General features: G+C 46.2%; 1 protein-coding gene, 2 long non-coding RNA genes and 32 other non-coding genes across 40 annotated transcripts; 33 read left to right on the top strand and 2 right to left on the bottom strand.

The window, feature by feature from the left end:
- Positions 1–1,154: 1,154 nt before the first annotated feature.
- LOC127587882 (stAR-related lipid transfer protein 13-like) lies at positions 1,155–19,923 on the bottom strand. Of its 3 annotated transcripts, XM_052046353.1 has the most exons (15): positions 19,689–19,923; positions 19,437–19,594; positions 14,140–14,211; positions 13,169–13,250; positions 13,000–13,063; positions 11,548–12,764; positions 11,290–11,460; positions 10,783–10,942; positions 10,488–10,686; positions 10,095–10,308; positions 9,846–9,960; positions 2,931–3,200; positions 2,498–2,715; positions 2,210–2,386; positions 1,155–2,136 (listed from the first exon to the last, which is right to left on the bottom strand). In XM_052046353.1, exons 2-15 carry the CDS (start codon positions 19,558–19,560, stop codon positions 2,031–2,033), a joined length of 3,189 nt encoding a protein of 1,062 aa, XP_051902313.1. In that variant the 5' UTR covers positions 19,561–19,594; positions 19,689–19,923; the 3' UTR covers positions 1,155–2,030. The 3 variants fall into 3 exon arrangements, with proteins under 3 accessions (XP_051902313.1, XP_051902312.1, XP_051902314.1); XM_052046352.1 differs by lacking the exons at positions 19,437–19,594; positions 19,689–19,923 and adding an exon at positions 17,870–18,305; XM_052046354.1 differs by lacking the exons at positions 19,437–19,594; positions 19,689–19,923 and adding an exon at positions 15,168–15,469.
- trnaf-gaa (transfer RNA phenylalanine (anticodon GAA)) lies at positions 3,483–3,555 on the top strand. Its single transcript has one exon. It is a non-coding gene; the product is annotated as a tRNA-Phe (tRNA).
- Positions 3,596–9,838, top strand: LOC127587883 (uncharacterized). 4 transcript variants are annotated; one of them, XR_007958897.1, is made up of 4 exons: positions 3,596–3,725; positions 3,925–3,970; positions 7,535–7,685; positions 9,664–9,838. It is a non-coding gene; the product is annotated as an uncharacterized LOC127587883 (long non-coding RNA). The 4 variants fall into 4 exon arrangements; XR_007958899.1 differs by lacking the exon at positions 9,664–9,838 and adding an exon at positions 9,073–9,104; XR_007958898.1 differs by lacking the exon at positions 9,664–9,838 and adding an exon at positions 8,875–8,990.
- Positions 3,681–3,753, top strand: trnaf-gaa (transfer RNA phenylalanine (anticodon GAA)). Its single transcript has one exon. It is a non-coding gene; the product is annotated as a tRNA-Phe (tRNA).
- trnaf-gaa (transfer RNA phenylalanine (anticodon GAA)) lies at positions 3,880–3,952 on the top strand. The gene has a single exon. It is a non-coding gene; the product is annotated as a tRNA-Phe (tRNA).
- Positions 4,078–4,150, top strand: trnaf-gaa (transfer RNA phenylalanine (anticodon GAA)). Its single transcript has one exon. It is a non-coding gene; the product is annotated as a tRNA-Phe (tRNA).
- trnaf-gaa (transfer RNA phenylalanine (anticodon GAA)) lies at positions 4,276–4,348 on the top strand. Its single transcript has one exon. It is a non-coding gene; the product is annotated as a tRNA-Phe (tRNA).
- On the top strand, positions 4,473–4,545 carry trnaf-gaa (transfer RNA phenylalanine (anticodon GAA)). Its single transcript has one exon. It is a non-coding gene; the product is annotated as a tRNA-Phe (tRNA).
- trnaf-gaa (transfer RNA phenylalanine (anticodon GAA)) lies at positions 4,671–4,743 on the top strand. The gene has a single exon. It is a non-coding gene; the product is annotated as a tRNA-Phe (tRNA).
- On the top strand, positions 4,869–4,941 carry trnaf-gaa (transfer RNA phenylalanine (anticodon GAA)). The gene has a single exon. It is a non-coding gene; the product is annotated as a tRNA-Phe (tRNA).
- Positions 5,066–5,138, top strand: trnaf-gaa (transfer RNA phenylalanine (anticodon GAA)). The gene has a single exon. It is a non-coding gene; the product is annotated as a tRNA-Phe (tRNA).
- On the top strand, positions 5,265–5,337 carry trnaf-gaa (transfer RNA phenylalanine (anticodon GAA)). The gene has a single exon. It is a non-coding gene; the product is annotated as a tRNA-Phe (tRNA).
- On the top strand, positions 5,462–5,534 carry trnaf-gaa (transfer RNA phenylalanine (anticodon GAA)). The gene has a single exon. It is a non-coding gene; the product is annotated as a tRNA-Phe (tRNA).
- trnaf-gaa (transfer RNA phenylalanine (anticodon GAA)) lies at positions 5,660–5,732 on the top strand. The gene has a single exon. It is a non-coding gene; the product is annotated as a tRNA-Phe (tRNA).
- Positions 5,858–5,930, top strand: trnaf-gaa (transfer RNA phenylalanine (anticodon GAA)). The gene has a single exon. It is a non-coding gene; the product is annotated as a tRNA-Phe (tRNA).
- Positions 6,055–6,127, top strand: trnaf-gaa (transfer RNA phenylalanine (anticodon GAA)). The gene has a single exon. It is a non-coding gene; the product is annotated as a tRNA-Phe (tRNA).
- On the top strand, positions 6,254–6,326 carry trnaf-gaa (transfer RNA phenylalanine (anticodon GAA)). The gene has a single exon. It is a non-coding gene; the product is annotated as a tRNA-Phe (tRNA).
- Positions 6,452–6,524, top strand: trnaf-gaa (transfer RNA phenylalanine (anticodon GAA)). Its single transcript has one exon. It is a non-coding gene; the product is annotated as a tRNA-Phe (tRNA).
- Positions 6,649–6,721, top strand: trnaf-gaa (transfer RNA phenylalanine (anticodon GAA)). The gene has a single exon. It is a non-coding gene; the product is annotated as a tRNA-Phe (tRNA).
- trnaf-gaa (transfer RNA phenylalanine (anticodon GAA)) lies at positions 6,846–6,918 on the top strand. The gene has a single exon. It is a non-coding gene; the product is annotated as a tRNA-Phe (tRNA).
- trnaf-gaa (transfer RNA phenylalanine (anticodon GAA)) lies at positions 7,048–7,120 on the top strand. Its single transcript has one exon. It is a non-coding gene; the product is annotated as a tRNA-Phe (tRNA).
- Positions 7,246–7,318, top strand: trnaf-gaa (transfer RNA phenylalanine (anticodon GAA)). Its single transcript has one exon. It is a non-coding gene; the product is annotated as a tRNA-Phe (tRNA).
- On the top strand, positions 7,444–7,516 carry trnaf-gaa (transfer RNA phenylalanine (anticodon GAA)). Its single transcript has one exon. It is a non-coding gene; the product is annotated as a tRNA-Phe (tRNA).
- On the top strand, positions 7,641–7,713 carry trnaf-gaa (transfer RNA phenylalanine (anticodon GAA)). Its single transcript has one exon. It is a non-coding gene; the product is annotated as a tRNA-Phe (tRNA).
- On the top strand, positions 7,840–7,912 carry trnaf-gaa (transfer RNA phenylalanine (anticodon GAA)). Its single transcript has one exon. It is a non-coding gene; the product is annotated as a tRNA-Phe (tRNA).
- trnaf-gaa (transfer RNA phenylalanine (anticodon GAA)) lies at positions 8,038–8,110 on the top strand. Its single transcript has one exon. It is a non-coding gene; the product is annotated as a tRNA-Phe (tRNA).
- Positions 8,236–8,308, top strand: trnaf-gaa (transfer RNA phenylalanine (anticodon GAA)). The gene has a single exon. It is a non-coding gene; the product is annotated as a tRNA-Phe (tRNA).
- On the top strand, positions 8,434–8,506 carry trnaf-gaa (transfer RNA phenylalanine (anticodon GAA)). The gene has a single exon. It is a non-coding gene; the product is annotated as a tRNA-Phe (tRNA).
- On the top strand, positions 8,632–8,704 carry trnaf-gaa (transfer RNA phenylalanine (anticodon GAA)). The gene has a single exon. It is a non-coding gene; the product is annotated as a tRNA-Phe (tRNA).
- trnaf-gaa (transfer RNA phenylalanine (anticodon GAA)) lies at positions 8,830–8,902 on the top strand. Its single transcript has one exon. It is a non-coding gene; the product is annotated as a tRNA-Phe (tRNA).
- On the top strand, positions 9,028–9,100 carry trnaf-gaa (transfer RNA phenylalanine (anticodon GAA)). The gene has a single exon. It is a non-coding gene; the product is annotated as a tRNA-Phe (tRNA).
- trnaf-gaa (transfer RNA phenylalanine (anticodon GAA)) lies at positions 9,225–9,297 on the top strand. Its single transcript has one exon. It is a non-coding gene; the product is annotated as a tRNA-Phe (tRNA).
- trnaf-gaa (transfer RNA phenylalanine (anticodon GAA)) lies at positions 9,422–9,494 on the top strand. Its single transcript has one exon. It is a non-coding gene; the product is annotated as a tRNA-Phe (tRNA).
- Positions 9,619–9,691, top strand: trnaf-gaa (transfer RNA phenylalanine (anticodon GAA)). The gene has a single exon. It is a non-coding gene; the product is annotated as a tRNA-Phe (tRNA).
- A 2,015-nt stretch (positions 19,924–21,938) lies between the features above and the next one.
- LOC127587884 (uncharacterized) lies at positions 21,939–24,243 on the bottom strand. The gene is made up of 3 exons (XR_007958901.1): positions 23,603–24,243; positions 23,143–23,173; positions 21,939–22,568 (listed from the first exon to the last, which is right to left on the bottom strand). It is a non-coding gene; the product is annotated as an uncharacterized LOC127587884 (long non-coding RNA).
- Between the last annotated feature and the right edge of the window lie 718 nt (positions 24,244–24,961).

Here is a 24,961-nt window from a genome sequence, read left to right as displayed (position 1 = left end):
TGGGTGTGAATGGATTTTCATTACATGCAACCACTCTTGATGTTCTACCACTCACTTCTGAGATGCAGTCTCTCGATAGCGGCGACATCAGAATGATATTCTCAGGCCTTGTGTGTGTGTGTGTGTGTGTGTAGGTGTGTGTGTGCGCGCGTGTCACATTCCTCTTTGTTAAGACACACAAAGGCTTGTAAAGCTTTGTCTTGTGTAACAAAAGGTTCTTCCCGCAGGGCGTCTCTGTACTGGCTCTGGCTCCTGATTGGCTGGAACTCTTGTCGCCCTTCTTCTTCTTTTTGCGTCCATCCGTCAAGAGCTTGGGTCTTCTCAAGCCTTGCAGAGTGTTTGATTGAAGCCGTGGTGCCAGAGTGCACAGGAAGTAACACAAGTGGACATCATGCATTTGACTGCTGGTTGACGTCTGATTGGTTGTGACAGAGAACAACTGGACCTTGAGATGGATGGATGCATGGATGGACGTCGATTGATGCAGACAGGCAGGCAGGCAGGCAGGCAGGCAGACAGACAGACAGACAGACAGATAGACAGACAGGCAGATAGATAGGTGTTTTGAACTCCTGTACTCCTGTATAGATAGATAGATAGATAGATAGATAGATAGATAGATAGATAGATAGATAGATAGATAGATAGATAGATAGATAGATAGATAGATAGATAGATAGATAGATAGATAGATAGATAGATAGATAGATAGATAGATAGATAGATAGATAGATAGATAGATAGATAGATAGATAGATAGATAGATAGATAGATAGATAGATAGATAGATAGATAGATAGATAGATAGATAGATAGATAGATAGATAGATAGATAGATGCATAAATTGATGGCTTCTCTCCACGGGAGTCGAACTGATTTCTATCAGCAAGGCAACAGCGCCCCTACGTGGACACACACAGAATTACTGTGACCGAGCGACGTTGAATGGGACTTCAAACCAGGAAGTCGACAATTTGAATTGCGATCTGATCCAGATTGGTCACCAATGTAAATGCTGTGTCTACATTGAGATTCACACATCATAATGCTGGCTCGTCAAATGGTGTCCTTTGACCAGGAAACATTATTAAATCAGTCAATATGGTCCTCCTTTGAGCTGTTAAAAGAAATAAATAAAAAGATGAGAAAAAAATATGTTTTTCATTTTATTTCAAAACAACAATTCTGTGTTGTACATCGTGGCAACTTGTATTGTACCATAGCATTGCCATGGCGATGAAGGCTCCTCAGCAGCATGAAAGACACTAAAGCATTTGTTTCTTATTGCTTATCGTTAGCATATCAATATGATAGCGGCACCCTGAAAAGCTCTTATTTACAACATATGAACGCGCACACAAACACACACATATTCTCACACACACTCTCATAAACACTTTTCCGAACACACACTGACGGTCACTGTGACACACAAATTCTCACAAGCACACTCTTTCAAAGACACACTCTCGCTCTCACATAAACACTGACACTCACACATGCTCACAAACACTCAGGCATTCTCTCTCGCAAGACACAAACTCTCAATTTCCACTTTATTGCTCTCTTACCTCACATACATACATTCGCTTTCATGCACACATATTCTCTTGCTCCTACACACAAAAGTACTCTCGCACACGCTTTCTCAGTCGCAAACTCAGTCACTCACTCACTCACTCACACAAACATGCACGCACACACACACACACACACACACACACTCACATTACACATTCTAAATCACACAAACACACTCATCATGCTTCCCAGAAGCAGTGCAACCATCACATGTCTCAGACATGACAGCAAAGAAATTTGGAACCTTCTTCTTATTCTTTACCTTTTCAGGTCAAAACAAGTCCAAAATGTTCCAATAATGTGTGATGACATCACCACCAAAGAGGTGAATGTGAGAAGCCCACAAATAAAAAAAAGTCTGCATACAAGTGCGCTTTTCGCAGCGCTACAGTACATGGATATGTTCTTGTACCGCAAGGCTCAGCGTGGAGGTCCAACTGGCCTGGTTCTATTGGGATGGTTCTACCGCCCTGAGGAACGAGGCCCGGATCCTCTGCGCCTCGTTGGCGCAGAGGTGCCCGTACGCCTTGTTGTACCATTCTGGAGCGCGCCCCCTGCAGGCCACAATAGAAAATGACAATGACATTGAAAAACAAATAGTTTCCGGACGATGTTGTTGACTCATACCTGAGATCCACTCTGGAGACGTGCGTCAGTCTGGTTCTGGTCGGCATGCCAAAGGACTCCAGCAGGTAGTGGGACTCCAGGACCACGCCCCGCACCGCCGTCCGCGGTCCGTCGCCGCGATCCACCGACACGCACACCAGTGCACACCAGCCTTTAATTGGGTCAGAACGCCAGGACCTGACGGGAAGCATCATCGTGACAATTTAAGTTGATTATTTTCTCCAGACGAGTCATGTGACTGACTGGCAACAAGTCAATGTTTTTTGTCCCCGCCTGTGGTGAGTGTACCTGAGAATGACAAAGTCTGTGCGCGGCTGCGGCGCCATGTTGTGACAGCAGTACTGGTACACGTCTGTTTGCTTGTCCAGCGTTTCCACAACCTTCTCCTGCTGTAGCTCCATCTGCCAGAGGGGGCGCTCTCGCAGTAGCCGGTGAAGAACCTCAGCGGGCGTGGCCTCCACTTCCGTGCTGACGCGCCAGCGCCGAAGAGGGTTGCCGTCACCCACCTGAAGGCACGAACACAGCCGCTAAGAGCACACAGGTGTGTTTCAGCAGTCGCACGAGAGCTTTATAATTCACTGTGCGATTATTTTGTTCAAGGTCCTCTTCCCATATATTTTGAAAGGAATACATTATTTAATGAACAAATGAAAAGGGTGTTTGCATCGCAGCACTCTTTCAAGTCCAGTGTGTGTACCATGAGTATGAATGAAGTGAGAACCTTTTTGGAGGCCAGTTCCACGTGCTCTCCTGTCGGTCGACATATCCACGCTTTGCTTTTGTCTTTGGTCTCCTTCAGCAGGTTGTGGATCAGCTTCTCCACATAAGCATGATAGGATCCTTCATCGACCTCCTCGTCTTCTTCGTCCACTTCTTCTCCGTCTTCCTCCATGTCACACTGGCGTATCTTACCCAGCTCACCCAGAGGAGGCGCTGTAAGCTCGGCTTCCATGTAAGAGTTACGGGACTGGCTGACCATCTCCTCAGGGATCTGTGAGAGGACCATCATGTGGACTCGTCACTATCTCTTTTGACCGACTGTGGGCCATCCTTAGCCCGGCCAACAACAGAGAGAAATAGCTCAGGGACGAGAGTGTTAGACTCAAGCTGTTAAAGTCCGTAGTTCAATCCCGTGTTTTGGCATGTGAAGCACTGAGATTATTTTGTTGTTGTGATGATTGGACTACGATGCGTCCTGTGACTCGCTGCTGTGATTTTGGCCAAGATCTCATTGATTGACTGGTGAAACCGCTCTAATGAACCCCATTAAGCGGCCGAAATAGCTCAGTTGGGAGAGCGTTAGACTGAAGATCTAAAGGTCCCTGTTTCGACCCCGGGTTTCGGCATGCGAGGAACACAAACAGGTTCTTTGTTGTCATTACTGTACTACGATGTGTTCTGTGACTCACTTTTCGCCACGATGTTCCCATAGATACTGGTGAAAAGGCCTTAGTTAATAACTCCAAAAGAAGCCGAAATAGCTCAGTTGGGAGAGCGTTAGACTGAAGATCTAAAGGTCCCTGGTTCGACCCCGGGTTTCGGCATGTGAGGAACACAAATAGTTTCTTTGTTGTCATTACTGTACTACGATGTGTCCTGTAACTCACTCTTAGCCACGAGATCCCATAGATTTACTGGTGAAAAGGCCTTAGTTAATGACTCCAAAAGAAGCCGAAATAGCTCAGTTGGGAGAGCGTTAGACTGAAGATCTAAAGGTCCCTGGTTCAACCCCGGGTTTCGGCATGCGAGGAACACAAACAGGTTCTTTGTTGCGATTACTGTACTACGATGTGTTCTGTGACTCACTTTTCGCCACGATGTTCCCATAGATACTGGTGAAAAGGCCTTAGTTAATAACTCCAAAAGAAGCCGAAATAGCTCAGTTGGGAGAGCGTTAGACTGAAGATCTAAAGGTCCCTGGTTCGACCCCGGGTTTCGGCATGCGAGGAACACAAACAGGTTCTTTGTTGTGATTACTGTACTACGATGTGTTCTGTGACTCACTTTTCGCCACGATGTTCCCATAGATACTGGTGAAAAGGCCTTAGTTAATAACTCCAAAAGAAGCTGAAATAGCTCAGTTGGGAGAGCGTTAGACTGAAGATCTAAAGGTCCCTGGTTCGACCCCGGGTTTCGGCATGCGAGGAACACAAACAGGTTCTTTGTTGCGATTACTGTACTACGATGTGTTCTGTGACTCACTTTTCGCCACGAGATCCCATAGATACTGGTGAAAAGGCCTTAGTTAATAACTCCAAAAGAAGCCGAAATAGCTCAGTTGGGAGAGCGTTAGACTGAAGATCTAAAGGTCCCTGGTTCGACCCCGGGTTTCGGCATGCGAGGAACACAAACAGGTTCTTTGTTGCGATTACTGTACTACGATGTGTTCTGTGACTCACTTTTCGCCACGATGTTCCGATAGATACTGGTGAAAAGGCCTTAATTAATAACTCCAAAAGAAGCCGAAATAGCTCAGTTGGGAGAGCGTTAGACTGAAGATCTAAAGGTCCCTGGTTCGACCCCGGGTTTCGGCATGTGAGGAACACAAATAGTTTCTTTGTTGTCATTACTGTACTATGATGTGTTCTGTGACTCACTTTTCGCCACGAAGTTCCCATAGATACTGGTGAAAAGGCCTTAGTTAATAACTCCAAAAGAAGCCGAAATAGCTCAGTTGGGAGAGCGTTAGACTGAAGATCTAAAGGTCCCTGGTTCGACCCCGGGTTTCGGCATGTGACGACCACAAATAGTTTCTTTGTTGCGATTACTGTACTATGATGTGTCTTGTGACTCACTTTTAGCCACGAGATCCCATAGATACTGGTGAAAAGGCCTTAGTTAATAACTCCACAAGAAGCCGAAATAGCTCAGTTGGGAGAGCGTTAGACTGAAGATCTAAAGGTCCCTGGTTCGACCCCGGGTTTCGGCATGTGAGGAACACAAACAGGTTCTTTGTTGCGATATATGTACTACGATGTGTCCTGTAACTCACTTTTCGCCACGAGATCCCATAGATTTACTGGTGAAAAGGCCTTAGTTAATAACTCCAAAAGAGGCCGAAATAGCTCAGTTGGGAGAGCGTTAGACTGAAGATCTAAAGGTGCCTGGTTCGACCCCGGGTTTCGGCATGCGAGGAACACAAACAGGTTCTTTGTTGCGATTACTGTACTACGATGTGTTCTGTGACTCACTTTTCGCCACGAGATCCCATAGATACTGGTGAAAAGGCCTTAATTAATAACTCCAAAAGAAGCCGAAATAGCTCAGTTGGGAGAGCGTTAGACTGAAGATCTAAAGGTCCCTGGTTCGACCCCGGGTTTCGGCATGCGAGGAACACAAACAGGTTCTTTGTTGCGATTACTGTACTACGATGTGTTCTGTGACTCACTTTTCGCCACGAAGTTCCCATAGATACTGGTGAAAAGGCCTTAGTTAATAACTCCAAAAGAAGCTGAAATAGCTCAGTTGGGAGAGCGTTAGACTGAAGATCTAAAGGTCCCTGGTTCGACCCCGGGTTTCGGCATGCGAGGAACACAAACAGGTTCTTTGTTGCGATTACTGTACTACGATGTGTTCTGTGACTCACTTTTCGCCACGAAGTTCCCATAGATACTGGTGAAAAGGCCTTAGTTAATAACTCCAAAAGAAGCCGAAATAGCTCAGTTGGGAGAGCGTTAGCCTGAAGATCTAAAGGTCCCTGGATCGACGCCGGGTTTCGGCATGTGACGACCACAAATAGTTTCTTTGTTGCGATTACTGTACTATGATGTGTCCTGTGACTCACTTTTAGCCACGAGATCCCATAGATACTGGTGAAAAGGCCTTAGTTAATAACTCCACAAGAAGCCGAAATAGCTCAGTTGGGAGAGCGTTAGACTGAAGATCTAAAGGTCCCTGGTTCGACCCCGGGTTTCGGCATGTGAGGAACACAAACAGGTTCTTTGTTGCGATATATGTACTACGATGTGTCCTGTAACTCACTTTTCGCCACGAGATCCCATAGATTTACTGGTGAAAAGGTCTTAGTTAATAACTCCAAAAGAGGCCGAAATAGCTCAGTTGGGAGAGCGTTAGACTGAAGATCTAAAGGTGCCTGGTTCAACCCCGGGTTTCGGCATGCGAGGAACACAAACAGGTTCTTTGTTGCGATTACTGTACTACGATGTGTTCTGTGACTCACTTTTCGCCACGATGTTCCGATAGATACTGGTGAAAAGGCCTTAATTAATAACTCCAAAAGAAGCCGAAATAGCTCAGTTGGGAGAGCGTTAGACTGAAGATCTAAAGGTCCCTGGTTCGACCCCGGGTTTCGGCATGCGAGGAACACAAACAGGTTCTTTGTTGCGATTACTGTACTACGATGTGTTCTGTGACTCACTTTTCGCCACGAGATCCCATAGATACTGGTGAAAAGGCCTTAGTTAATAACTCCACAAGAAGCCGAAATAGCTCAGTTGGGAGAGCGTTAGCCTGAAGATCTAAAGGTCCCTGGATCGACGCCGGGTTTCGGCATGTGACGACCACAAATAGTTTCTTTGTTGCGATTACTGTACTATGATGTGTCCTGTGACTCACTTTTAGCCACGAGATCCCATAGATACTGGTGAAAAGGCCTTAGTTAATAACTCCACAAGAAGCCGAAATAGCTCAGTTGGGAGAGCGTTAGACTGAAGATCTAAAGGTCCCTGGTTCGACCCCGGGTTTCGGCATGTGAGGAACACAAGCAGGTTCTTTGTTGCGATATATGTACTACGATGTGTCCTGTAACTCACTTTTCGCCACGAGATCCCTTAGATTTACTGGTGAAAAGGTCTTAGCTATTAATAAGTCCAAAAGAAGCCGAAATAGCTCAGTTGGGAGAGCGTTAGACTGAAGATCTAAAGGTCCCTGGTTCAACCCCGGGTTTCGGCATGCGAGGAACACAAACAGGTTCTTTGTTGCGATTACTGTACTACGATGTGTTCTGTGACTCCCTTTTCGCCACGATGTTCCGATAGATACTGGTGAAAAGGCCTTAATTAATAACTCCAAAAGAAGCCGAAATAGCTCAGTTGGGAGAGCGTTAGACTGAAGATCTAAAGGTCCCTGTTTCGACCCCGGGTTTCGGCATGCGAGGAACACAAACAGGTTCTTTGTTGCGATTACTGTACTACGATGTGTTCTGTGACTCACTTTTCGCCACGAAGTTCCCATAGATACTGGTGAAAAGGCCTTAGTTAATAACTCCACAAGAAGCCGAAATAGCTCAGTTGGGAGAGCGTTAGACTGAAGATCTAAAGGTCCCTGGTTCGACCCCGGGTTTCGGCATGTGACGACCACAAATAGTTTCTTTGTTGCGATTACTGTACTATGATGTGTCCTGTGACTCACTTTTAGCCACGAGATCCCATAGATACTGGTGAAAAGGCCTTAGTTAATAACTCCACAAGAAGCCGAAATAGCTCAGTTGGGAGAGCGTTAGACTGAAGATCTAAAGGTCCCTGGTTCAACCCCGGGTTTCGGCATGCGAGGAACACAAACAGGTTCTTTGTTGCGATATATGTACTACGATGTGTCCTGTAACTCACTTTTCGCCACGAGATCCCATAGATTTACTGGTGAAAAGGCCTTAGTTAATAACTCCAAAATAAGCCGAAATAGCTCAGTTGGGAGAGCGTTAGACTGAAGATCTAAAGGTCCCTGGTTCAACCCCGGGTTTCGGCATGCGAGGAACACAAACAGGTTCTTTGTTGCGATTACTGTACTACGATGTGTTCTGTGACTCACTTTTCGCCACGATGTTCCGATAGATACTGGTGAAAAGGCCTTAATTAATAACTCCAAAAGAAGCCGAAATAGCTCAGTTGGGAGAGCGTTAGACTGAAGATCTAAAGGTCCCTGGTTCGACCCCGGGTTTCGGCATGCGAAGAACACAAACAGGTTCTTTGTTGCGATTACTGTACTACGATGTGTTCTGTGACTCACTTTTCGCCACGAAGTTCCCATAGATACTGGTGAAAAGGCCTTAGTTAATAACTCCAAAAGAAGCTGAAATAGCTCAGTTGGGAGAGCGTTAGACTGAAGATCTAAAGGTCCCTGGTTCGACCCCGGGTTTCGGCATGCGAGGAACACAAACAGGTTCTTTGTTGCGATTACTGTACTACGATGTGTTCTGTGACTCACTTTTCGCCACGAAGTTCCCATAGATACTGGTGAAAAGGCCTTAGTTAATAACTCCAAAAGAAGCCGAAATAGCTCAGTTGGGAGAGCGTTAGACTGAAGATCTAAAGGTCCCTGGTTCGACCCCGGGTTTCGGCATGCGAAGAACACAAACAGGTTCTTTGTTGCGATTACTGTACTATGATGTGTCCTGTGACTCACTTTTCGCCACGAAGTTCCCATAGATACTGGTGAAAAGGCCTTAGTTAATAACTCCAAAAGAAGCTGAAATAGCTCAGTTGGGAGAGCGTTAGACTGAAGATCTAAAGGTCCCTGGTTCGACCCCGGGTTTCGGCATGCGAGGAACACAAACAGGTTCTTTGTTGCGATTACTGTACTACGATGTGTTCTGTGACTCACTTTTCGCCACGAAGTTCCCATAGATACTGGTGAAAAGGCCTTAGTTAATAACTCCAAAAGAAGCCAAAATAGCTCAGTTGGGAGAGCGTTAGACTGAAGATCTAAAGGTCCCTGGTTCGACCCCGGGTTTCGGCATGTGACGACCACAAATAGTTTCTTTGTTGCGATTACTGTACTATGATGTGTCCTGTGACTCACTTTTCGCCACGAAGTTCCCATAGATACTGGTGAAAAGGCCTTAGTTAATAACTCCAAAAGAAGCCGAAATAGCTCAGTTGGGAGAGCGTTAGACTGAAGATCTAAAGGTCCCTGGTTCGACCCCGGGTTTCGGCATGTGAGCAACACAAACAGGTTCTTTGTTGTCATTACTGTACTACGATGTGTCCTCTAACTCACTTTTAGCCACGAGATCCCATAGATACTGGTGAAAAGGCCTTAGTTAATAACTCCGAAAGAAGCCGAAATAGCTCAGTTGGGAGAGCGTTAGACTGAAGATCTAAAGGTCCCTGGATCGACGCCGGGTTTCGGCATGTGACGACCACAAATAGCTTCTTTGTTGCGATTACTGTACTATGATGTGTCCTGTGACTCACTTTTAGCCACGAGATCCCATAGATACTGGTGAAAAGGCCTTAGTTAATAACTCCACAAGAAGCCGAAATAGCTCAGTTGGGAGAGCGTTAGACTGAAGATCTAAAGGTCCCTGGTTCGACCCCGGGTTTCGGCATGCGAGGAACACAAACAGGTTCTTTGTTGCGATATATGTACTACGATGTGTCCTGTGACTCGCTTTTAGCCACGAGATCCCATAGATACTGGTGAAAAGGCCTTAGTTAATAACTCCAAAAGAAGCCGAAATAGCTCAGTTGGGAGAGCGTTAGACTGAAGATCTAAAGGTCCCTGGTTCGACCCCGGGTTTCGGCATGTGATTAACACAAATAGTTTCTTTGTTGCGATTACTGTACTACGATGTGTCCTGTTTTGAGGGTTAAAGTAGTTATAAATAAAACAGAAATGCAAAATAAATATATATGTATATATATAAATACAAAATCATATATTTCTATTTAAAGTAAACCTGAAAAAGGTGCAGACACTCTGTGATCATGTGAGCCAAGCCTTGAGTCGCAGCCAAGTTCTCGTTCAAGTCCTTCTGATCTGGTCGGCCACTGCCATACTTTCTCTGGATGGACCTTCACCATCATCGGAAGGACAACAGTGAACATCAATCAGTTCATGATCAACAATACACGTTCAACACCCAATACTTTTCGTTGCTACGGTATATTATGAATCCTGCGTATCGGACTGCACAGCGACGACGTACCTTGGCGAGAGCGTGTCGCTCTTGGTCAGGCTGAGGTGGAAGAGGGACGGCGCCAGGCAGACGGCGAGGTTGGCAGCCGTCATCTGGTTTTCGTCAACCTGTGCCGCAACACCGCGCAGGAAATAGAGCAGCGTCTGCAACGCTTGGCGGTTTTCGTCCGCCATCAACAAGATGGCTGCCCGTACTGCCTGCAAACGCTGCTCCTTGGGTACGTCTGGGGGAGGCAAAATATCGAGACTTTATGGTAAAACGTCGTTTTGCAGTATTGATACAATAACATTCTGGCAGATTGCATTACTCCCTAAACTATTCCCACTGAATGATCCTTGGACTCTCAGCATGAACCATCGGAAAAACCACAAAGGTATCTGAGCAGGTAGCCCGGCTACCTACACTGGTAAATGTGCAAGAAGGTTTCTCCCAGCTTGTTGCTCAGTAGGGGCTCCGGAAGGTCCCGGAAGAACTGCTTGACCATGTCGGCCACGTCATAAGCCGACTGCTCCTCGTAGTCCACACTATCGGGAGAGGCGTCGCACCGATGACGCAGTGATTGGATGCGAGACTTTGCACCAGATTTGCGGAACAGGCCCACCTAGAGGGAAATAACTCCATTGTTGGTCAAATGTTGTCTTCTGTGGCAAAATCTTGTGTTTTATTTTCATCGTGAAGATCTGCTTGCCGCAAGTACCTGGTCCAGACAATGGCGCGTGAGGTGGGCAAGAGCCTGCTGAAGGCAAAGGGGCAGCGGGAAGCCGCAACGTCGTACGTGCACGATGAGCGGGACCCCAAACACGCTCTTCTCCTTGGAGTCGGGAGACTTTAGACGCTTCATGAATTTTGGTACAGACCTGCAAGAAAACGGGAGGGTTTTGTTTTTTTACACACAAGGAAAATGTATGTTGTTCATATTTGGTAGCAATCAACATTTCAAAGAAGTCATCTCAGAGGGACCCTTGACAAAAGTACCGTCAAATGGCCTCTTCAAACCAAAATGGCTGCCTTCCCGTGCTTTTCCAGGCGTGGCTTTTAAGCTTTTTGGAGCCATGTCGACTAAATATTATGCAAAACTGGCTTTTAGAGCTGAATTAAAAATGCAAAAATCAGGTTGGGTGGACCTCAAACAATTGAGCCGAAAATGGGCCGCAAAAGGCAAGCAAGTCGCAAGCAGACCCCTAGCAGATGCTCTTGTACCCACCAGGTCCAACCATGCTTGTTGGACATGGAGTACTTCTCCATGATGGCAGTGAGGCGGAGCAAGGAGAACTTGTGCAGCAGGCTGAGCTGCGCGGCCGACTGGCAGCTGATGTGAAGCCACGAAGACGGCTGGTTGAGATGGTGAGATGTCCTGAAACTGGGCCAGCGCACCCTGCATAGGGTAACAGGCTCAGATAATGGATGGAAAAATGATCTTGATCCTACGACGATACACCCCGAGTTTCAATGTATTTCTTACCGCGGTCTTGTCAAGGAGGCCCCAACGCCGGAATCCCTTCTGTCCCGACTCGTCCCGATGGAGTCTGTATCATTCTGGGAGACATCGCCATCTTGACCATCCTCACTGTCCGCGAGTACGCCGCGGCTCCACTGATCCACGATCTGCTGCAGGCCACTGACATGCTGGATAATGTCATCCAAGTGCGGGAACAGGTTGTCCTCTTTCTCCAGGTCCTGGATGTCTCCCGTGCTGGCGTATAGGTGGGAACCGGGGACATTGTCGTACACGCTCACCCGGCTGCCCCTCGGAGCTTTCGGGCACGAGGGCTTAGACAGTGGACGGCAAGACCAGATGTCGTCCGGGTTCCTGCTTTTGGATGGTCGGGAGACGGTGAGGTCGGCGGAGCTTCTCCCAGGCGTCAGGCTCTCGATGGACAGCGCTTTGGGGAAAGTACCTGGCTTGTGGTCTTTGGGGACATGAATGAGGAGGTTTTCATGCGAGTGGAACTGGTTCCTCTGTGCATCGGGCCTCTTGCCCCGCAAGGGGAGCTCCATGTCCTCCAGATATTTGCTGCTTCGTTTGCTGGCTGTCCGTGCTCGCGCGGGGGTGGGATCACGAATGGGACTCACGTTCATCCTGGAAAGGTCGGCGCAGTCGTCGTCAAAGTCGTTGCCGCAGTTGCCGACCTCGCCGGGCGATGTTTCGCCATTGTTCCTGGCCAGGTTTTGCTCCAACTGGTCGATAGGGGTACACTGCAGGACCTGTAGGGCTAGGGGTTCCTCCCCTTGCAGCACGGGTCCGCTAATGACCATGGGCGCTCTGCGTTTGGAGCTCTTGCGCATGGTGGACGGCCCCCAGGTGCGCATCACCTCCATCCGCCGCAGGAACTCCTTGGCTTTGCTGCGCCCTGCCTGTCCTTGGCGGACCCCCTTGATGGGCAGGGAGTTGTAGTGCGAGAGGTCAGGGGGCGGCGGCTGGAAGAAGGCCGATAGGGATGCCACCGACATGGCATCCGCCGAGTCCTCGCTTTGCAGCGAAGAGATCTCGGCCAACTCCTGCTCGCTCAGCTCACTCAGAGCGCTCTCGCTGCTTGCCGCGCTGCATGGGCCATGGCCTCCGCCCTGAGGACCACCGTCCGACGGGAAGTCTTCCAGGCGGGACCACCGGCGGCTGCTCCACTCAAATGTCCAACGTTTGCTGATGGCCATCGGGTCATCTTCATCCGAGTCTTCCCCCTGAGGATTGAAAAGATTTCAGATATGGGAAACTTTCGAAACTATGAATCGTTGAAGTGAGAGGTTTGCTAGTAAGTTCTAGAAAATGGCACTAAACTGTTACTAAAATGTTACAATATGAGAAAAGGTTTTGGTGGACAGAATGGGAAGAAGACAAACAAAACGTGTTTGGGAGAGGCGTGGCCTATTTCAATGTGATAAAATAATGACTAAATATATCAATTAAAAATCTTACTTTCTTCCTTAGTTGGGTGAGGTCCAGTTTCATTGAGGCAGACTTGTTCAGTGTATTGAGGCGCCTGTAAAAAAAAAAAAACACACACTCAGTCATTCAAGAACAGTTTATCATTAAATAGTTTGACGATTTTCCAAAGGACAAGTTCAAGAGCAGGCAAGAAGCTTACCTGGTCAAGGGCTCTACCAGGTCTCTATCCAAGAAGTCATGATCCCTTTTCACCGCGGAAATATTAATGGGAAACTGAGAGTCTGAGAGAGAGAGAGAGACAGAGACTGTCTATTTATCTTTTATGTGGAGAGTCTTCCTGTCACACATGGACGCACGATCAGGAGTGGAGGATAGTCTGCAAGTGCCCACTTGAACTTCACAGTGCCCAACGTCATTTGCGAGTCAAGATCTTGCAATTCTTTTTAAATGTTCTTGGCGCGCGCCAATCTCCTGCATAGACACCAGCGAGTCCTTCCGCCGTGTACATTGCGCACCTCTCCTATGCTGGATTTAAAGAGAATGAAGGGAGCCGCTTCCATTGCCGGCTGCACTCACTCCCACAACGGCGCAAACCTCCCTTTCCAGCTGCGACCGTGTACAAAGATCCAAAAGAAGGAATACTCCGTCCATTTGTGGAGTTTTGTAGTTAGACTGCACTTTGGGCACGAAAACAGAGCCCCACCTTGGCGTGACAAATAAACAGCTTGCATGCTAGGACCCTCATTTAGCGAATTGGAAGTATTTCTTTTTTCTGTTTACTCAAAACAATGTTGAGCAATAGCCTTCCATTTCTTGACAGTGAGAGTAAGGACAATTTAAAAGTACATTTGAATACATTTCTACTTTTAACTCCTCAATTAAGGAATCTCATCCTGCACTCATTCAACACAGCCAAAACATCACAAAATGCCCGCCCCAAGAGTTACAAATGAATGAGGGCACAAATGAAAGTGACAGGAAACCAAAAGGAAGAAGAACACTGGGAGAGTCCCAGTTGTGATTACAAGACCTTTCCCACGACCCCCCCACCCATCAACACCCGCCCACCATCCCACCCCCCCCCCTCTCCGGACAGGAAGTGGAAATCGCGGACCAGACGGACAAGTGGGAGGGAGAGTGGAAAAACAAAACAAAAGTCATGACCGTTACCTTCGTACAGCTGCACGTACTGAGGGAAGCCGGCAGCTCTCAGCCAATCGCACGCCTCCTTGGCCTCCAGCTCTGCAAGGCGGGAAAGCGAGCAGCGTTACGCAGACGTACACACGCAAATAACGACGCAGATACAAATCAACCCCAAAAATGACGAAACACACAAAATGATACGCCGATGAACAACACACACACACACACACACACAGTCTGCTAGTTCCATCCCAGCATTCCAAACGGATGGACGTGGGAGGAAGGTTCCGCAGCGACGCACTGGGAATTTTCAGGAATGATTCCACGAGTGGGAAGGTCGGAAGTCCAGACTTTCATTGACGCCTCAACACTTTAGTGTTACTATTTACAGTATATGTACATGTAAGTCTACAAATTAAATTAAACAAAAAAAATGTAATTAAATGTGACATCAAATTGCTTGAGTATTTTGTTCGATGAAAATATTAAAATTGTAATAACAGTTAATTCAAGACATGCATACAAATTATGTGAATTATGTCAAAATTGCTTGTGTATTTAGGTACTTGGTAAATAAGAGTAATAAATTCATAAATATGCCTGCAAATCAAGTTTAATGGGATAGACACCCTTGCAAATTAAAAGTACAATTTAAAAAAATATATTGAGACACCTACTATGGAAGACAAAATCAAATGCTCTCATAATTAACCCTTGTTAAATGTATTATGAAATAAAACAAAATATACGCCTGTAAAATTGCTTGCAAAGATATAACAGACAATATGAATGAATAAAATATACCTTCTGGATCCAATGAATAAACTCTGCCCGGCAACAGAAACAGTTCCCACAATATAATTTTAAAAAACAACCAAAAGCTGACTTGGACCAAGAAAGGTCAACACTTTATCTCCATCAAAGCGGCTAATGACGCCGATTTCCTGAGGCCGCCTTCCCACAACTTTTCCAAAGCCGGGAGCCCTCGTCATTAACTCTCCTCATCCTCATCATCGTCATTGGTCAACACGCCTGAAATAGACGAGCTTGCTTACTTGATGTCTTCATGGCTTGGGCCACGTCTTCATCCCGCCTGTGTCACAAGTTTTCCCTCACACCTCCTCTGAAATCTCAAAGCAGCCTCAAGACACTTCCCTTCGTCCCCCCCTTCCTCCTCCTCGCCCCCTTAGCTCGACGCTACGCTCCCACTAGCTGCTCTCCTCACGACACAGCCGCCAAGCCCGTGTGGCCTCAGCACAGGAAATGACTCGCTACACTTGGCTTGACTTTGCCTTGGAGGTCAGCTGGACTTCTTCTCTTGTCGTGATTGTACAAGGCGCAGCTCCCTCGGCAATGTAACTTTAAATATCAAATGAGGAGACACAGCCGCATATGGATGCACAACTCCGTTGGGAACATGTCTTTTAAAAGAAAGAGACAAAAGTACACAATTCCCTTCGTAGCATGACACTAATCACCAACGGAAGTCACACGGGCACAACTCTTTTTCTAACTTTGTACACCAGAGGTAGAGACACAGGTGCGTAACTCCATTTGTAAAAAAAAAAAACTCTCAGCATCAGAGGAGACAGGTGGCGTCCAACAAAAGTTTAAACATCAAAGAAGGGAGGTAGGCGAGCGTAGGTACACAAGGCAACTCCCAAGGCAACATGACGTCAAACATCTAAGAAAAGCGACATGGGTGCACAGAGATGCACAACACGTGTGTGTGTGTGTGTGTGTGTGTGTGTGTGTGTGTGTGTGTGGGAACAAAGCTTGGCTTATTCCTCAGCATTGCAAAATTTAATCAAGAGATGAATTAGCACAAAGATATGCCAGCGGACGCACACATGGGGTGGCTAATCCCAGCCGACACCTACCCTGCTGGGCTATGTGAGTGAGTGAGTGTGTGTGCCTGCGTGTGTGTGAGTCTGTCAGGTAATTCCTCCCACAATGTCCTGGCAAGCTTTTCATTTCCCGCTTTTTTTTTTGTCAGGCGCCTGCTCAATACCACAAAAGCTAAAAAGTCTGGGAATTTGTATTTTCTCTTCCTGTGCCATCAAAAACAAGTTTAATCAAAGCAACAGGGGGCGCTGTAACACAAGGCCGTTTGGACCTGATCGGTTGCGGGTGTATGTGTATGCAAGTGTGTGTGAAAAAAAAAAAGGAAAGTAAAAAAAAAAAAGCCGAAGAAGATGTATTGCTAACACAATTTCAATCTTTCGAATGGGAAACGATGGCTCCTGAAATGGTTTCCAGATCTGAACAGATGAAAGGAATAAATAATCATTCCCACTTTGGGGACATCGATTTTGTTTCATTATTTCCTATCCAACCGTTATTCTCAGGCGTTCCTGATGGCGGCACAGAGTCGGGATAAAAACAGAAACAGGAAGACAACGTGGAACTGAATACAACACTGAGATAGACCTAAAGACAGATAGCTGAATAGATAGCGAGCTGGATAGCTAGCTAGCAAGAGTCTCCTGTGTGGAGGGAAAATTATGATTTCAGACTGTCAGTGAAGGCAACGTCAACCCAAGGAGACAAGGTAAGAACATTTGGAAGGGGTAGTGAGGCATTTCCTCCAGCAGGGGGGGCTCCACACACACTTCATTTCCCCGACGACGTCATCCTAACTTGTATTAATAAAACGGGGACCAAATAACACATCATATATTTATCCGCTGTGCTTTAGGAGAGGGTGCATAATATGCTGTACAGTGAAAAGTGTAAATTAGTGTGGGCATTCTACACTAATGACAGGTGCCCCCCCCCTACCCCCCAAATAAAAAGTTCCAACTCAGAAATGAAGAAGGCAGCGACTGATTGACAGCTGAGCAGCAGGATAGAACTTATCGACGCAGGCCACATTTTTATAGCTGTCGTCTTTTTTTTTTTTTTAATTGACACTTCACAAGCGGGCGGGTATGACAAGACCTGGCACGTCGGGATGCTTAGACTTTTGCTCCGTTGCTCTATTGTGTTTACATCTGGAGGAAAACGGGCATCATGTGACAGGAAGTAGAGGAAGTGAGAACAGATGAAAACAATGGCTGCAGCCACCAAAAGAGTCACATGTGCTTAATCAATTGCAAACAATCAATGAGCAGCAGCCCGTTTGGGCAGCATGTGCTCTCGTTTGTTCTATTTGTATTTCAGATTGCAGCCTTTCTTCTATTCATTTTTCACAGAGCAGACGTTTAGTTTCATATAAATTCCCTTTTAATTCGTACAGCAGCCCTTTTAGGCACCAGTGTTCCATTCCTGTTCTAATTTATGCTGCAGCCCGTGTAAGCAGCTTTTGTTGCAGTCCTATTCACTTCTCCTTTTGATTTCCACAGCAGCCTATTTAGACATCCTTTGCTCTAATCCCGTTCGTTGTAGTCCCATTTAGTTCATGTTTTGATTTTGATTTTTTTTTACATCATCCTTTCTCGGTGACCTTTATTTTTATGCTGATTATTTACTGTTTCGAACTCTACAGCAGGCCATTTAGGCAGGCTTTGCTCTATTCCTGTTTGAATTCTTCTAGCGGCCCACTTTGGCAGCCTTTGTTCTATTACTGTTTAGTTTAGGTGTTCTCATTTCTCCAGCAGCTTATTTAGGCAGCCTTTGTTTTTTACTTATTTCAATTCCAACAGCCACCCATCTAGGCAGACTTCCAAGATCGACAAAGTCCCTCGGTGATATACCGATCGTCGAGTATGCATGCCTTATCCTCAAAAAGGTTTGGGGTTTCCCGTGAGGGATCTACCTTGCTGCAACCTCCGAAGCAGTTGCTTTCGGGCAATGATGCGCGAGAGGCGCAGGGCCGAGCGGCGTCGGGGCGTCTGGCCCAGCCTCAGGTAGTGATCCTGGCCGTCAGGCGTCATGGCCTCCAGGCATGTCCCTTCATTGGCACTGTCGCTGTCACTCTCGCCGCTATTGGGCGTCTCTAAAAGGGTCCCACACTCTGTTTCCACTTCGTCTTCCTCCATGGCGGACTCACAAACAGAACAGACTTCTCTGGATGATTCCTGTCCAAACACTCCTCAAGAATTCCTCTGACATGCCCTCACTTGGAACAGAGGCACCCGCCCTCTACTTCCTGACGACCAACCACGTTGCTTCGAGCAATGCTGGTGTCTCACACCTGCAATCGCGAGATTCCCACAAATGCCATTCCTTTTGATCACATGATCGGGAGAGGACGCAAACACAATGGCCAGTTTGTGTGTGTGTGTGCGTGTGTGTGTGTGTGTGTTCCTATGTGCAGTCTAAGTTTGTGTGCATGTGTGTCCTAGTGAGGAATGTTGCCATTGTTTCCAAGTGACCAATATTCCACATCCTCGAGTATGACGCTCCACATAGTTGCACACAAACTCACACCTAAACATGTAATTTGAGGAGATTGCCCTCTAGAGGCATAATTGTGGTACTGTAACACAACGACTCAACGTGCAGGAAACATGGGCGATTAATTCTGACATTGATGCAACACACACCCACACACATACACGCGCATAACATAACATGGGATGTTACTCTACACAAACTTGTTTGCCATAAGTTACAGCTGGAACCAATAGCGGTCCTAAGCAGTGGCTAGCATTAGCATTAGCACGTAGTCTCCAAATCTGGCAACGCATGATTGAAGAGAACACGATACACACAACAAACATTTATAATAGTGCTACTAAACACATCAGCCACAACATTATGAATTAATTAAGTCCAAATATTCATACAAAAATCAACTATTGACACACAAAAGCAAGAGACATACACGTACGCGCAAATTCATAACATATGACATCACTCTGACTCCCGCGTTTAACCGAACGCAATGGCTTCCTCTCGACTAACAATACAACAGGAGCGCCTCAATACTGCAGCCACTTCATTAGGTTAACCTTCAAATTAGAACATTTGACAATGATGCCATAACTAATTATTAGAATGATGGTAATATTGAACAAAGGCTACACTGCTTGTGTGGACAATTAATCAACAATCAATGACTGACAGGTTGACCGAAACCTGCCACCCTTCGACAATGTACCCCGCCTCCCGACAGCCTAAACTTGGTGCATTGGCGCGCGAGAGGAATACTTGACAACGTCGCACGCATGCGCACTCCAGGGACCACGCATGCTGGCATCTGAAACCCGGGATGACCCCAAACACATTCTAAATGTGACATTCACCTTCCCGAAATACACACACACACACTAACAACTTGACTGCATTTGAGGACACGTTGCGTGACGTCACCAGTCAAGATGGCATGCTGTCAATCAAGTGAAAAGCGCCCAAAATTGAGTCAAGCATGCACGGCTGACCTGCCAGCCGCCTCTCCCGCACATTCCTCCATAGCAGATCCCACGCTTTGGCCGTGGACTCCCTCAGCTGCTCGCTGATCGACCGCCGGAGATGGAGCGTGGTCGTCCTCCGCGGGCTCGTCATGGCTCAAGCATCTCGGGCCCAAGACGAGCCGGTCCTTTTAAAAAAAAAAAAAAAAAAAAGAGAATGACCCCTCCCCTAAAACCCTCCGTGCCGCAGTGAGTGTCCTCTGTCGCTGCGTCGGTCGTCACCTCCTCCGCAGTCCGACCGTCCGGACGATGACTTCGTCTTCGTGTTTTCCCGCCACTGAAATGTCCACTTCTTCGGTTGCTTGGGTGTCCCGTCCGACGGCGTGCGCGCGTCTTGAGACGCCAACGTAAAGTTGTGCGCGTGCGCGAGTGAGGCAGGACGTGTGACAAGGAGAGAAAGATGTGAATTGAGACTCTCGTCGGCCGCTCCGACGTATGCACATACACTGGCTCCCTCCCTCGCAGGCACTCTCGCTCTAACACCCCCCCCCCCACCCCGCCCACAGATAACATTTAAAACACTCTCACTCATCCAAAAACACACTTTTAAATCCTTCTCTTGCCCTCTCGCGCGCGCACACACAAATTGTGCCACCCACATTCCCAAGCAAGGACGACTTTCAATCCCACGTGTACACACACAAACACACGCATTCATCGCCAGGAAGTCATCAACTCCATGCTAAAGCAACAGGTGGCGCTAAAAACACGTAAAAAAAATCAGGATTTTTTTTTGTCACTAAGCAAAAGAAAGTCATTAGCCAAAAATACACAATAAAAACAAAAGGAGCGGTGGGATTAAAATGTCAAATTCAAAAGCGTACGTGTTGTATCACTAGTCTGCCCGCAGAGGGCGCCATGATTCACGTCATCGCATATTTTAGGTCGAACTCGAAGCTTGCATAAAATGATTTATTGGAGTTTCCTGTCTTATGGAGAGGCATCAAACTTGAGCATGGGGGGCGGGGGGGGGGGTTAAATTCAATGCATGGTACAAGGAAGCTCATTCTTTCAGGACTCTGGAAATTTGCCTTTTCTAAATTATTCTCCAACAACTGCTTTAAAAAAATGGTGGACTTGCTATGTCTTCGGTTATGACTTTGGGAGATGTTCATGTGGCTCCATTCATGATAGACATGCATACTACCAAATTTAATATTGCTTGGTGGGATTGGCTTTGGGGGCTGAATTTTCAATTCATTTGCCCAAGCTCTGATTTTTATAGTAGCTTTTAAAACTAAAATGTCAAATTCAAACCAAAATGATTGAGGGATTGTGTAATTTTGGACATGCCATATCGGGGCTTTTTTTTTGTGGGTCTACCTAGAATGGACATGTCTGCCAAACTTGATGATGCTCTGTGAAACTGGCTTCAGGGGCTGAATTTTCAAGCTTAAGCGTTCATCTTGTGCTGTTCCTAATTCAAACCAAAATGGCAGACTTCTGGTATAATTTGGTGGCTGTCATGCAAAACTGCTGGGTTATTCCCAGGAATGCATCCTCGGAATGCCGGGACCGCTTCTCAGCTCGGCAGTGCACTGTTGCCGTCACCCTTGGTACCAAGCTGGCATTGCCCAAGTTCCTCACCCAGGATGCACTGCAAAGTTAATGCCCAGGATCGAGTATCCAAATGAACATATGCCACATTTGCTCTTGCACTCGAAACTACACACGGTGGGGTGTGTCCCAATACTTTTGACCACTCGCTTTCATTCACGGAAACACTGCGCTTGGGATGGTAAGTTAACTTCTCGATCGATTCCTGATTGGTTGAGAAACGTAATCCAATACTTTTGTTTTGAGGCGAGTCAGCATGCTGCACGTGCGTCCAGGTTAGCGAGTTCATAACCGTCATCCTCATTATTATTATTATTCATCGACGCATATGACCAAATGCTGATCCAGACCACACCCCTGCATTGGAAAAATGTCTGCACCCGATCTCAGGGCTCTTCTTCACCTTCCTTGTTCTTCGTCTCTGCTGGCCGGCATCTATTTTGGGCATGGCTCACGCAAAGCATTCGTCACCCCACACACGCGCACGTTCACGCGCACAGGCTGGATGTGCCGTGCGCACCGAGTGGAAAACATTCACGTTAAATTGAAGGAGCAGATGGGACTCACCTTGACCTACATTCCAAAAAATTGCACGCGCGCTTAAATATGACAGCATCTACTTGAAACTTTTTTTTCCCTTCATACAACACCGCTATTCATTTTGCTCTTCACTTTCACTTCAATGTACATACAGTATCTATTAATAATGGACTGACTGTAAAGTATGTGTATTTTTTTAGGCATCTCACTATATCGGATTCTAATACAGGCTTATCGTAGTCAACATATAAAATTTAAAATGTATGAAGACCAAAAAAAAAAAAAAAGCGGTCGACTTTCCGAGGAGGTTGGAAGCTGTTCTCGTTTTCGTTGTGTCTGCATCACGCAGACACACTTTTACTCTTACTGTGCTCATCGTATGCGCATCTTGGTCCAAGTAAGCAGAAGCATCCCTGACAAGCGGCGGGGAATTCCGGAATTTTAAAAAAATGGCTTGGAGGAAAAGTGGGTCAGCAGAACCCCTCAAACTCTCCAGTAACCTTAATAAAAACGACGAGGAGGTGGTGGCGGATGATTTTGGCCCGTTTGGACATCATGGAGCCCTGCATCCATTTTCTGGATGGTGAGATGAAGCCAATCTTTGGGTACGAAATGATGAGCCCGAAATGGAACCAATCCATAAATTTCACCCCCCCTCTAAAGGCTCTCTCTTGTGATTAAAAATGTGGAGTCTTTGGCTAAAATGCTAATCGGCTGCAATTCTACAGAGTGGAAAGGAAATAAGATGAAATGCCAAAACGTTGTCTAAAAAGGAAACAAGCTATAAACCTTCAAGGTTAACACGTTACAATGCTTTAAGCTAAAAAAGTTGAGCGAGAGAGTGTGTTTCTGCGGGCATGTTAGTCAGCCGCCATTCTTGGCTTTTGTTTTCCCACTCCAGAATGTTTATTTACGCCTCTCATAGGTGGTATTTTTACACTCACTCACAGGCCCAAGATGGCAGTTTGGCGGCAGCCCACGCGGTCTCAGAAACGCCGACAAGATCTGCAAATATAGACGCACATACCTTGAGTGGAAGATGACAACTGACAGTGACACATTAAAACAATCTATAATATCCAGTAATGCTGTGTTCATGCATATGTCCCTCGTTGTGAGAAGTCATGCTAGCTCAAGTGGCTAGGTTTTCCAGCTTTGCATTTGTTGTGATTTTTTTGTTTGTTTGTTTGTTTTTACTTGTGGGTTTTCAGGTTGGTAGACTTGTACCCTGATGGATGATGATGAAGTGGTTTTTATAATCCCTAATTTGTGTAAGAACGTGTGTGTGTGTTTAGTGTGCAAGTGTAGCTCATGTTACGGTTTGTGATAGTGCGGGGTGGAGAGGCGCAGAGTGGGTAATGAGGCCCAGAAGGCCAGCCGGAATTCAGAGTTCTTAAATTGTGTGTGTGTGAGTGTGTATGTCTAGTCGAAACAGTATATCATGACTTCTGGGTGGTTGGTGATGCCTGACAGACTGACTGGCTCAGAATCGTTTGAGATACATTCCCAGAAAGACACTTTTATCCTAAAGGAGGAATGCAAACAGTCTAACAAAATCACACACACACAGATTTTTTACCTGTCGAGGTGCTGGTAGTCCTGGCTGCTGCCTGTGGTTAAAACAAACACACAAAGCAAGTATAACAACACAAGTGTGAGGCATTTGGCGCTGTCCATCCCCCAAAAAAATGACAAAAACGGGGCTTCTTTAAACTAAAATGGGAAAGGTGCCAATTTAGTTGTTGATACTAAAATGGCAGCTTTCTACCAAAATGGCAGACTTGGGAGCCATTTTGTGTCATAATACAAATCAAGTTCTCATTCATCACAACCACGAAGTTCACATTGAACTAAACGAGTATGTGAAACGCCCAGCTAAAATAGCTCCCCCGGCCAGCCAGTCGCTAACCTTGAGCCGAACACAATTAATATCATTTTATGAGGCTTCCCGGTGTGGCGCGCGGTCAATTTAAGAGCGAGCTGAGGTTCGCACATTGACGAGCTCAGCATAAACGAGTCGAGAAAAATGCGCAACAAACCTTTAAAAGGACGCAGTTTGAGCGGCGCGCCGTGGTGGTTAGCCTTTGTATGGATAACAGACGTGCACCGTTCAAGAACGAAGAAAACATGCTAACCATGACTTTTAATTAATCGCATTGAGAACCACCGTGACAACGCAATCGACTGTACGCCTGACCACAGCGCCCTCTGCTGACACTTACACATCACTGGGAGAAAAATAAACAATGTGGCCTGTCGATGATTTCCGTTTCCTTCCTTTATATTTTTCATAAATTACTTTCTTCGTGCTTCTGACTGACACATACGGCCTAATAAGTCCTTTTTTTTACACAAAACAAGAATAAACCCAACACGTTTAACAAACCATAAGAGTCCAGTTGTCTCGACCTTTGTGGATTACCGTGTGTGCTGACTGAGAGCAGTCATAGTTATAATTATAATGAATAGCATTAGTGTTATCATAAAACAGAGGATCCATGCTAGAGGGCAACAGTCCGAAGGAACGGAGCGCTATGAATTTGAAGGCGCTCCACCCAATGGTGGCGCACTGTGAGGCGTTTGTTCAGGAAATGAACACTCTGCTTTGTTTGGTCCAATTGGGGACTCCCAGAGGCTGATAGCGTCACACAGACGCCCATTGTGGACACACACGCATCGTATAAATATAAACACTCCCCTTTTCTTGTGCCTCCTCATTTCCCAAAGTCATCATGTTGACCACTTTGGGTCACAACAGTACAGATATTTCCTGTGTGCTGCTCACATTCCTGCACACATGCTGCATGTAGCTTCTGGGGGGCTATTTTTACTCTCAGGGAAGATGCAGGGACATGGCTTTTAGTTGCAGTGCACTCACACACACTTACACTTTAACACGCACTTCTTTCAGTGTGAGAGGATGACGTTGAAATATTAACAAGGTTTTCTTGAATGACATCTTTTAATCTCAAGTGAACCGATAAGGATAAGCCAAACTTTGATTTCTGCTACTGCTTCCTATTGTATTCGACAACTTAGAAATATAGTATTCTTGCTTGTTCTAGTTTTTACAGCAAACACTGAAAAAAATATGAGTGTAGTGACCAATATTAAAATACAGTCGTGTATTATTGTATGTCACGTAACATTATAGGCAGCTATACTAACCCATGTGCCTTGTCTATTGATTTGCATACATTGTTTCTTAATTACATCAGAGAAAATGCGGGAGAATAACCATTCATCATAAATACAGGAGTTTTCATTTGTTTTCCAAACATCCTGGTGACATACTTTCCGTATCTTAGCATCACAGGGAAAACTGTAGCGCTTTACGCTTTGCCACTTTGCACGTGACGCCGGATAGCCATGGATGTGTTCATTTTTGTTCCCCAAGA

Source organism: Hippocampus zosterae, chromosome 16 (assembly GCF_025434085.1).
Source record: "Hippocampus zosterae strain Florida chromosome 16, ASM2543408v3, whole genome shotgun sequence".
NCBI classification, from domain to species: domain Eukaryota; kingdom Metazoa; phylum Chordata; class Actinopteri; order Syngnathiformes; family Syngnathidae; genus Hippocampus; species Hippocampus zosterae.
This window is presented reverse-complemented; position numbering and strand designations above follow the sequence as displayed.

What these genes read in the sequence shown, in the direction of transcription:
- LOC127587882 (XM_052046352.1), bottom strand. Translation starts at nt 18,092, where the DNA reads ATGGAGGAAGACGAAGTGGAAACAGAGTGTGGGACCCTTTTAGAGACG. An exon ending in AGTGTCTGCACCTTTTTCAG is followed by an intron (nt 3,201 to 9,845) that starts GTTTACTTTAAA and finishes GTCCTCTCACAG; the next exon opens with ATCCCTGAGGAGATGGTCAG. An exon ending in TGGAACTGGCCTCCAAAAAG is followed by an intron (nt 2,716 to 2,930) that starts GTTCTCACTTCA and finishes TCGTGCCTTCAG; the next exon opens with GTGGGTGACGGCAACCCTCT.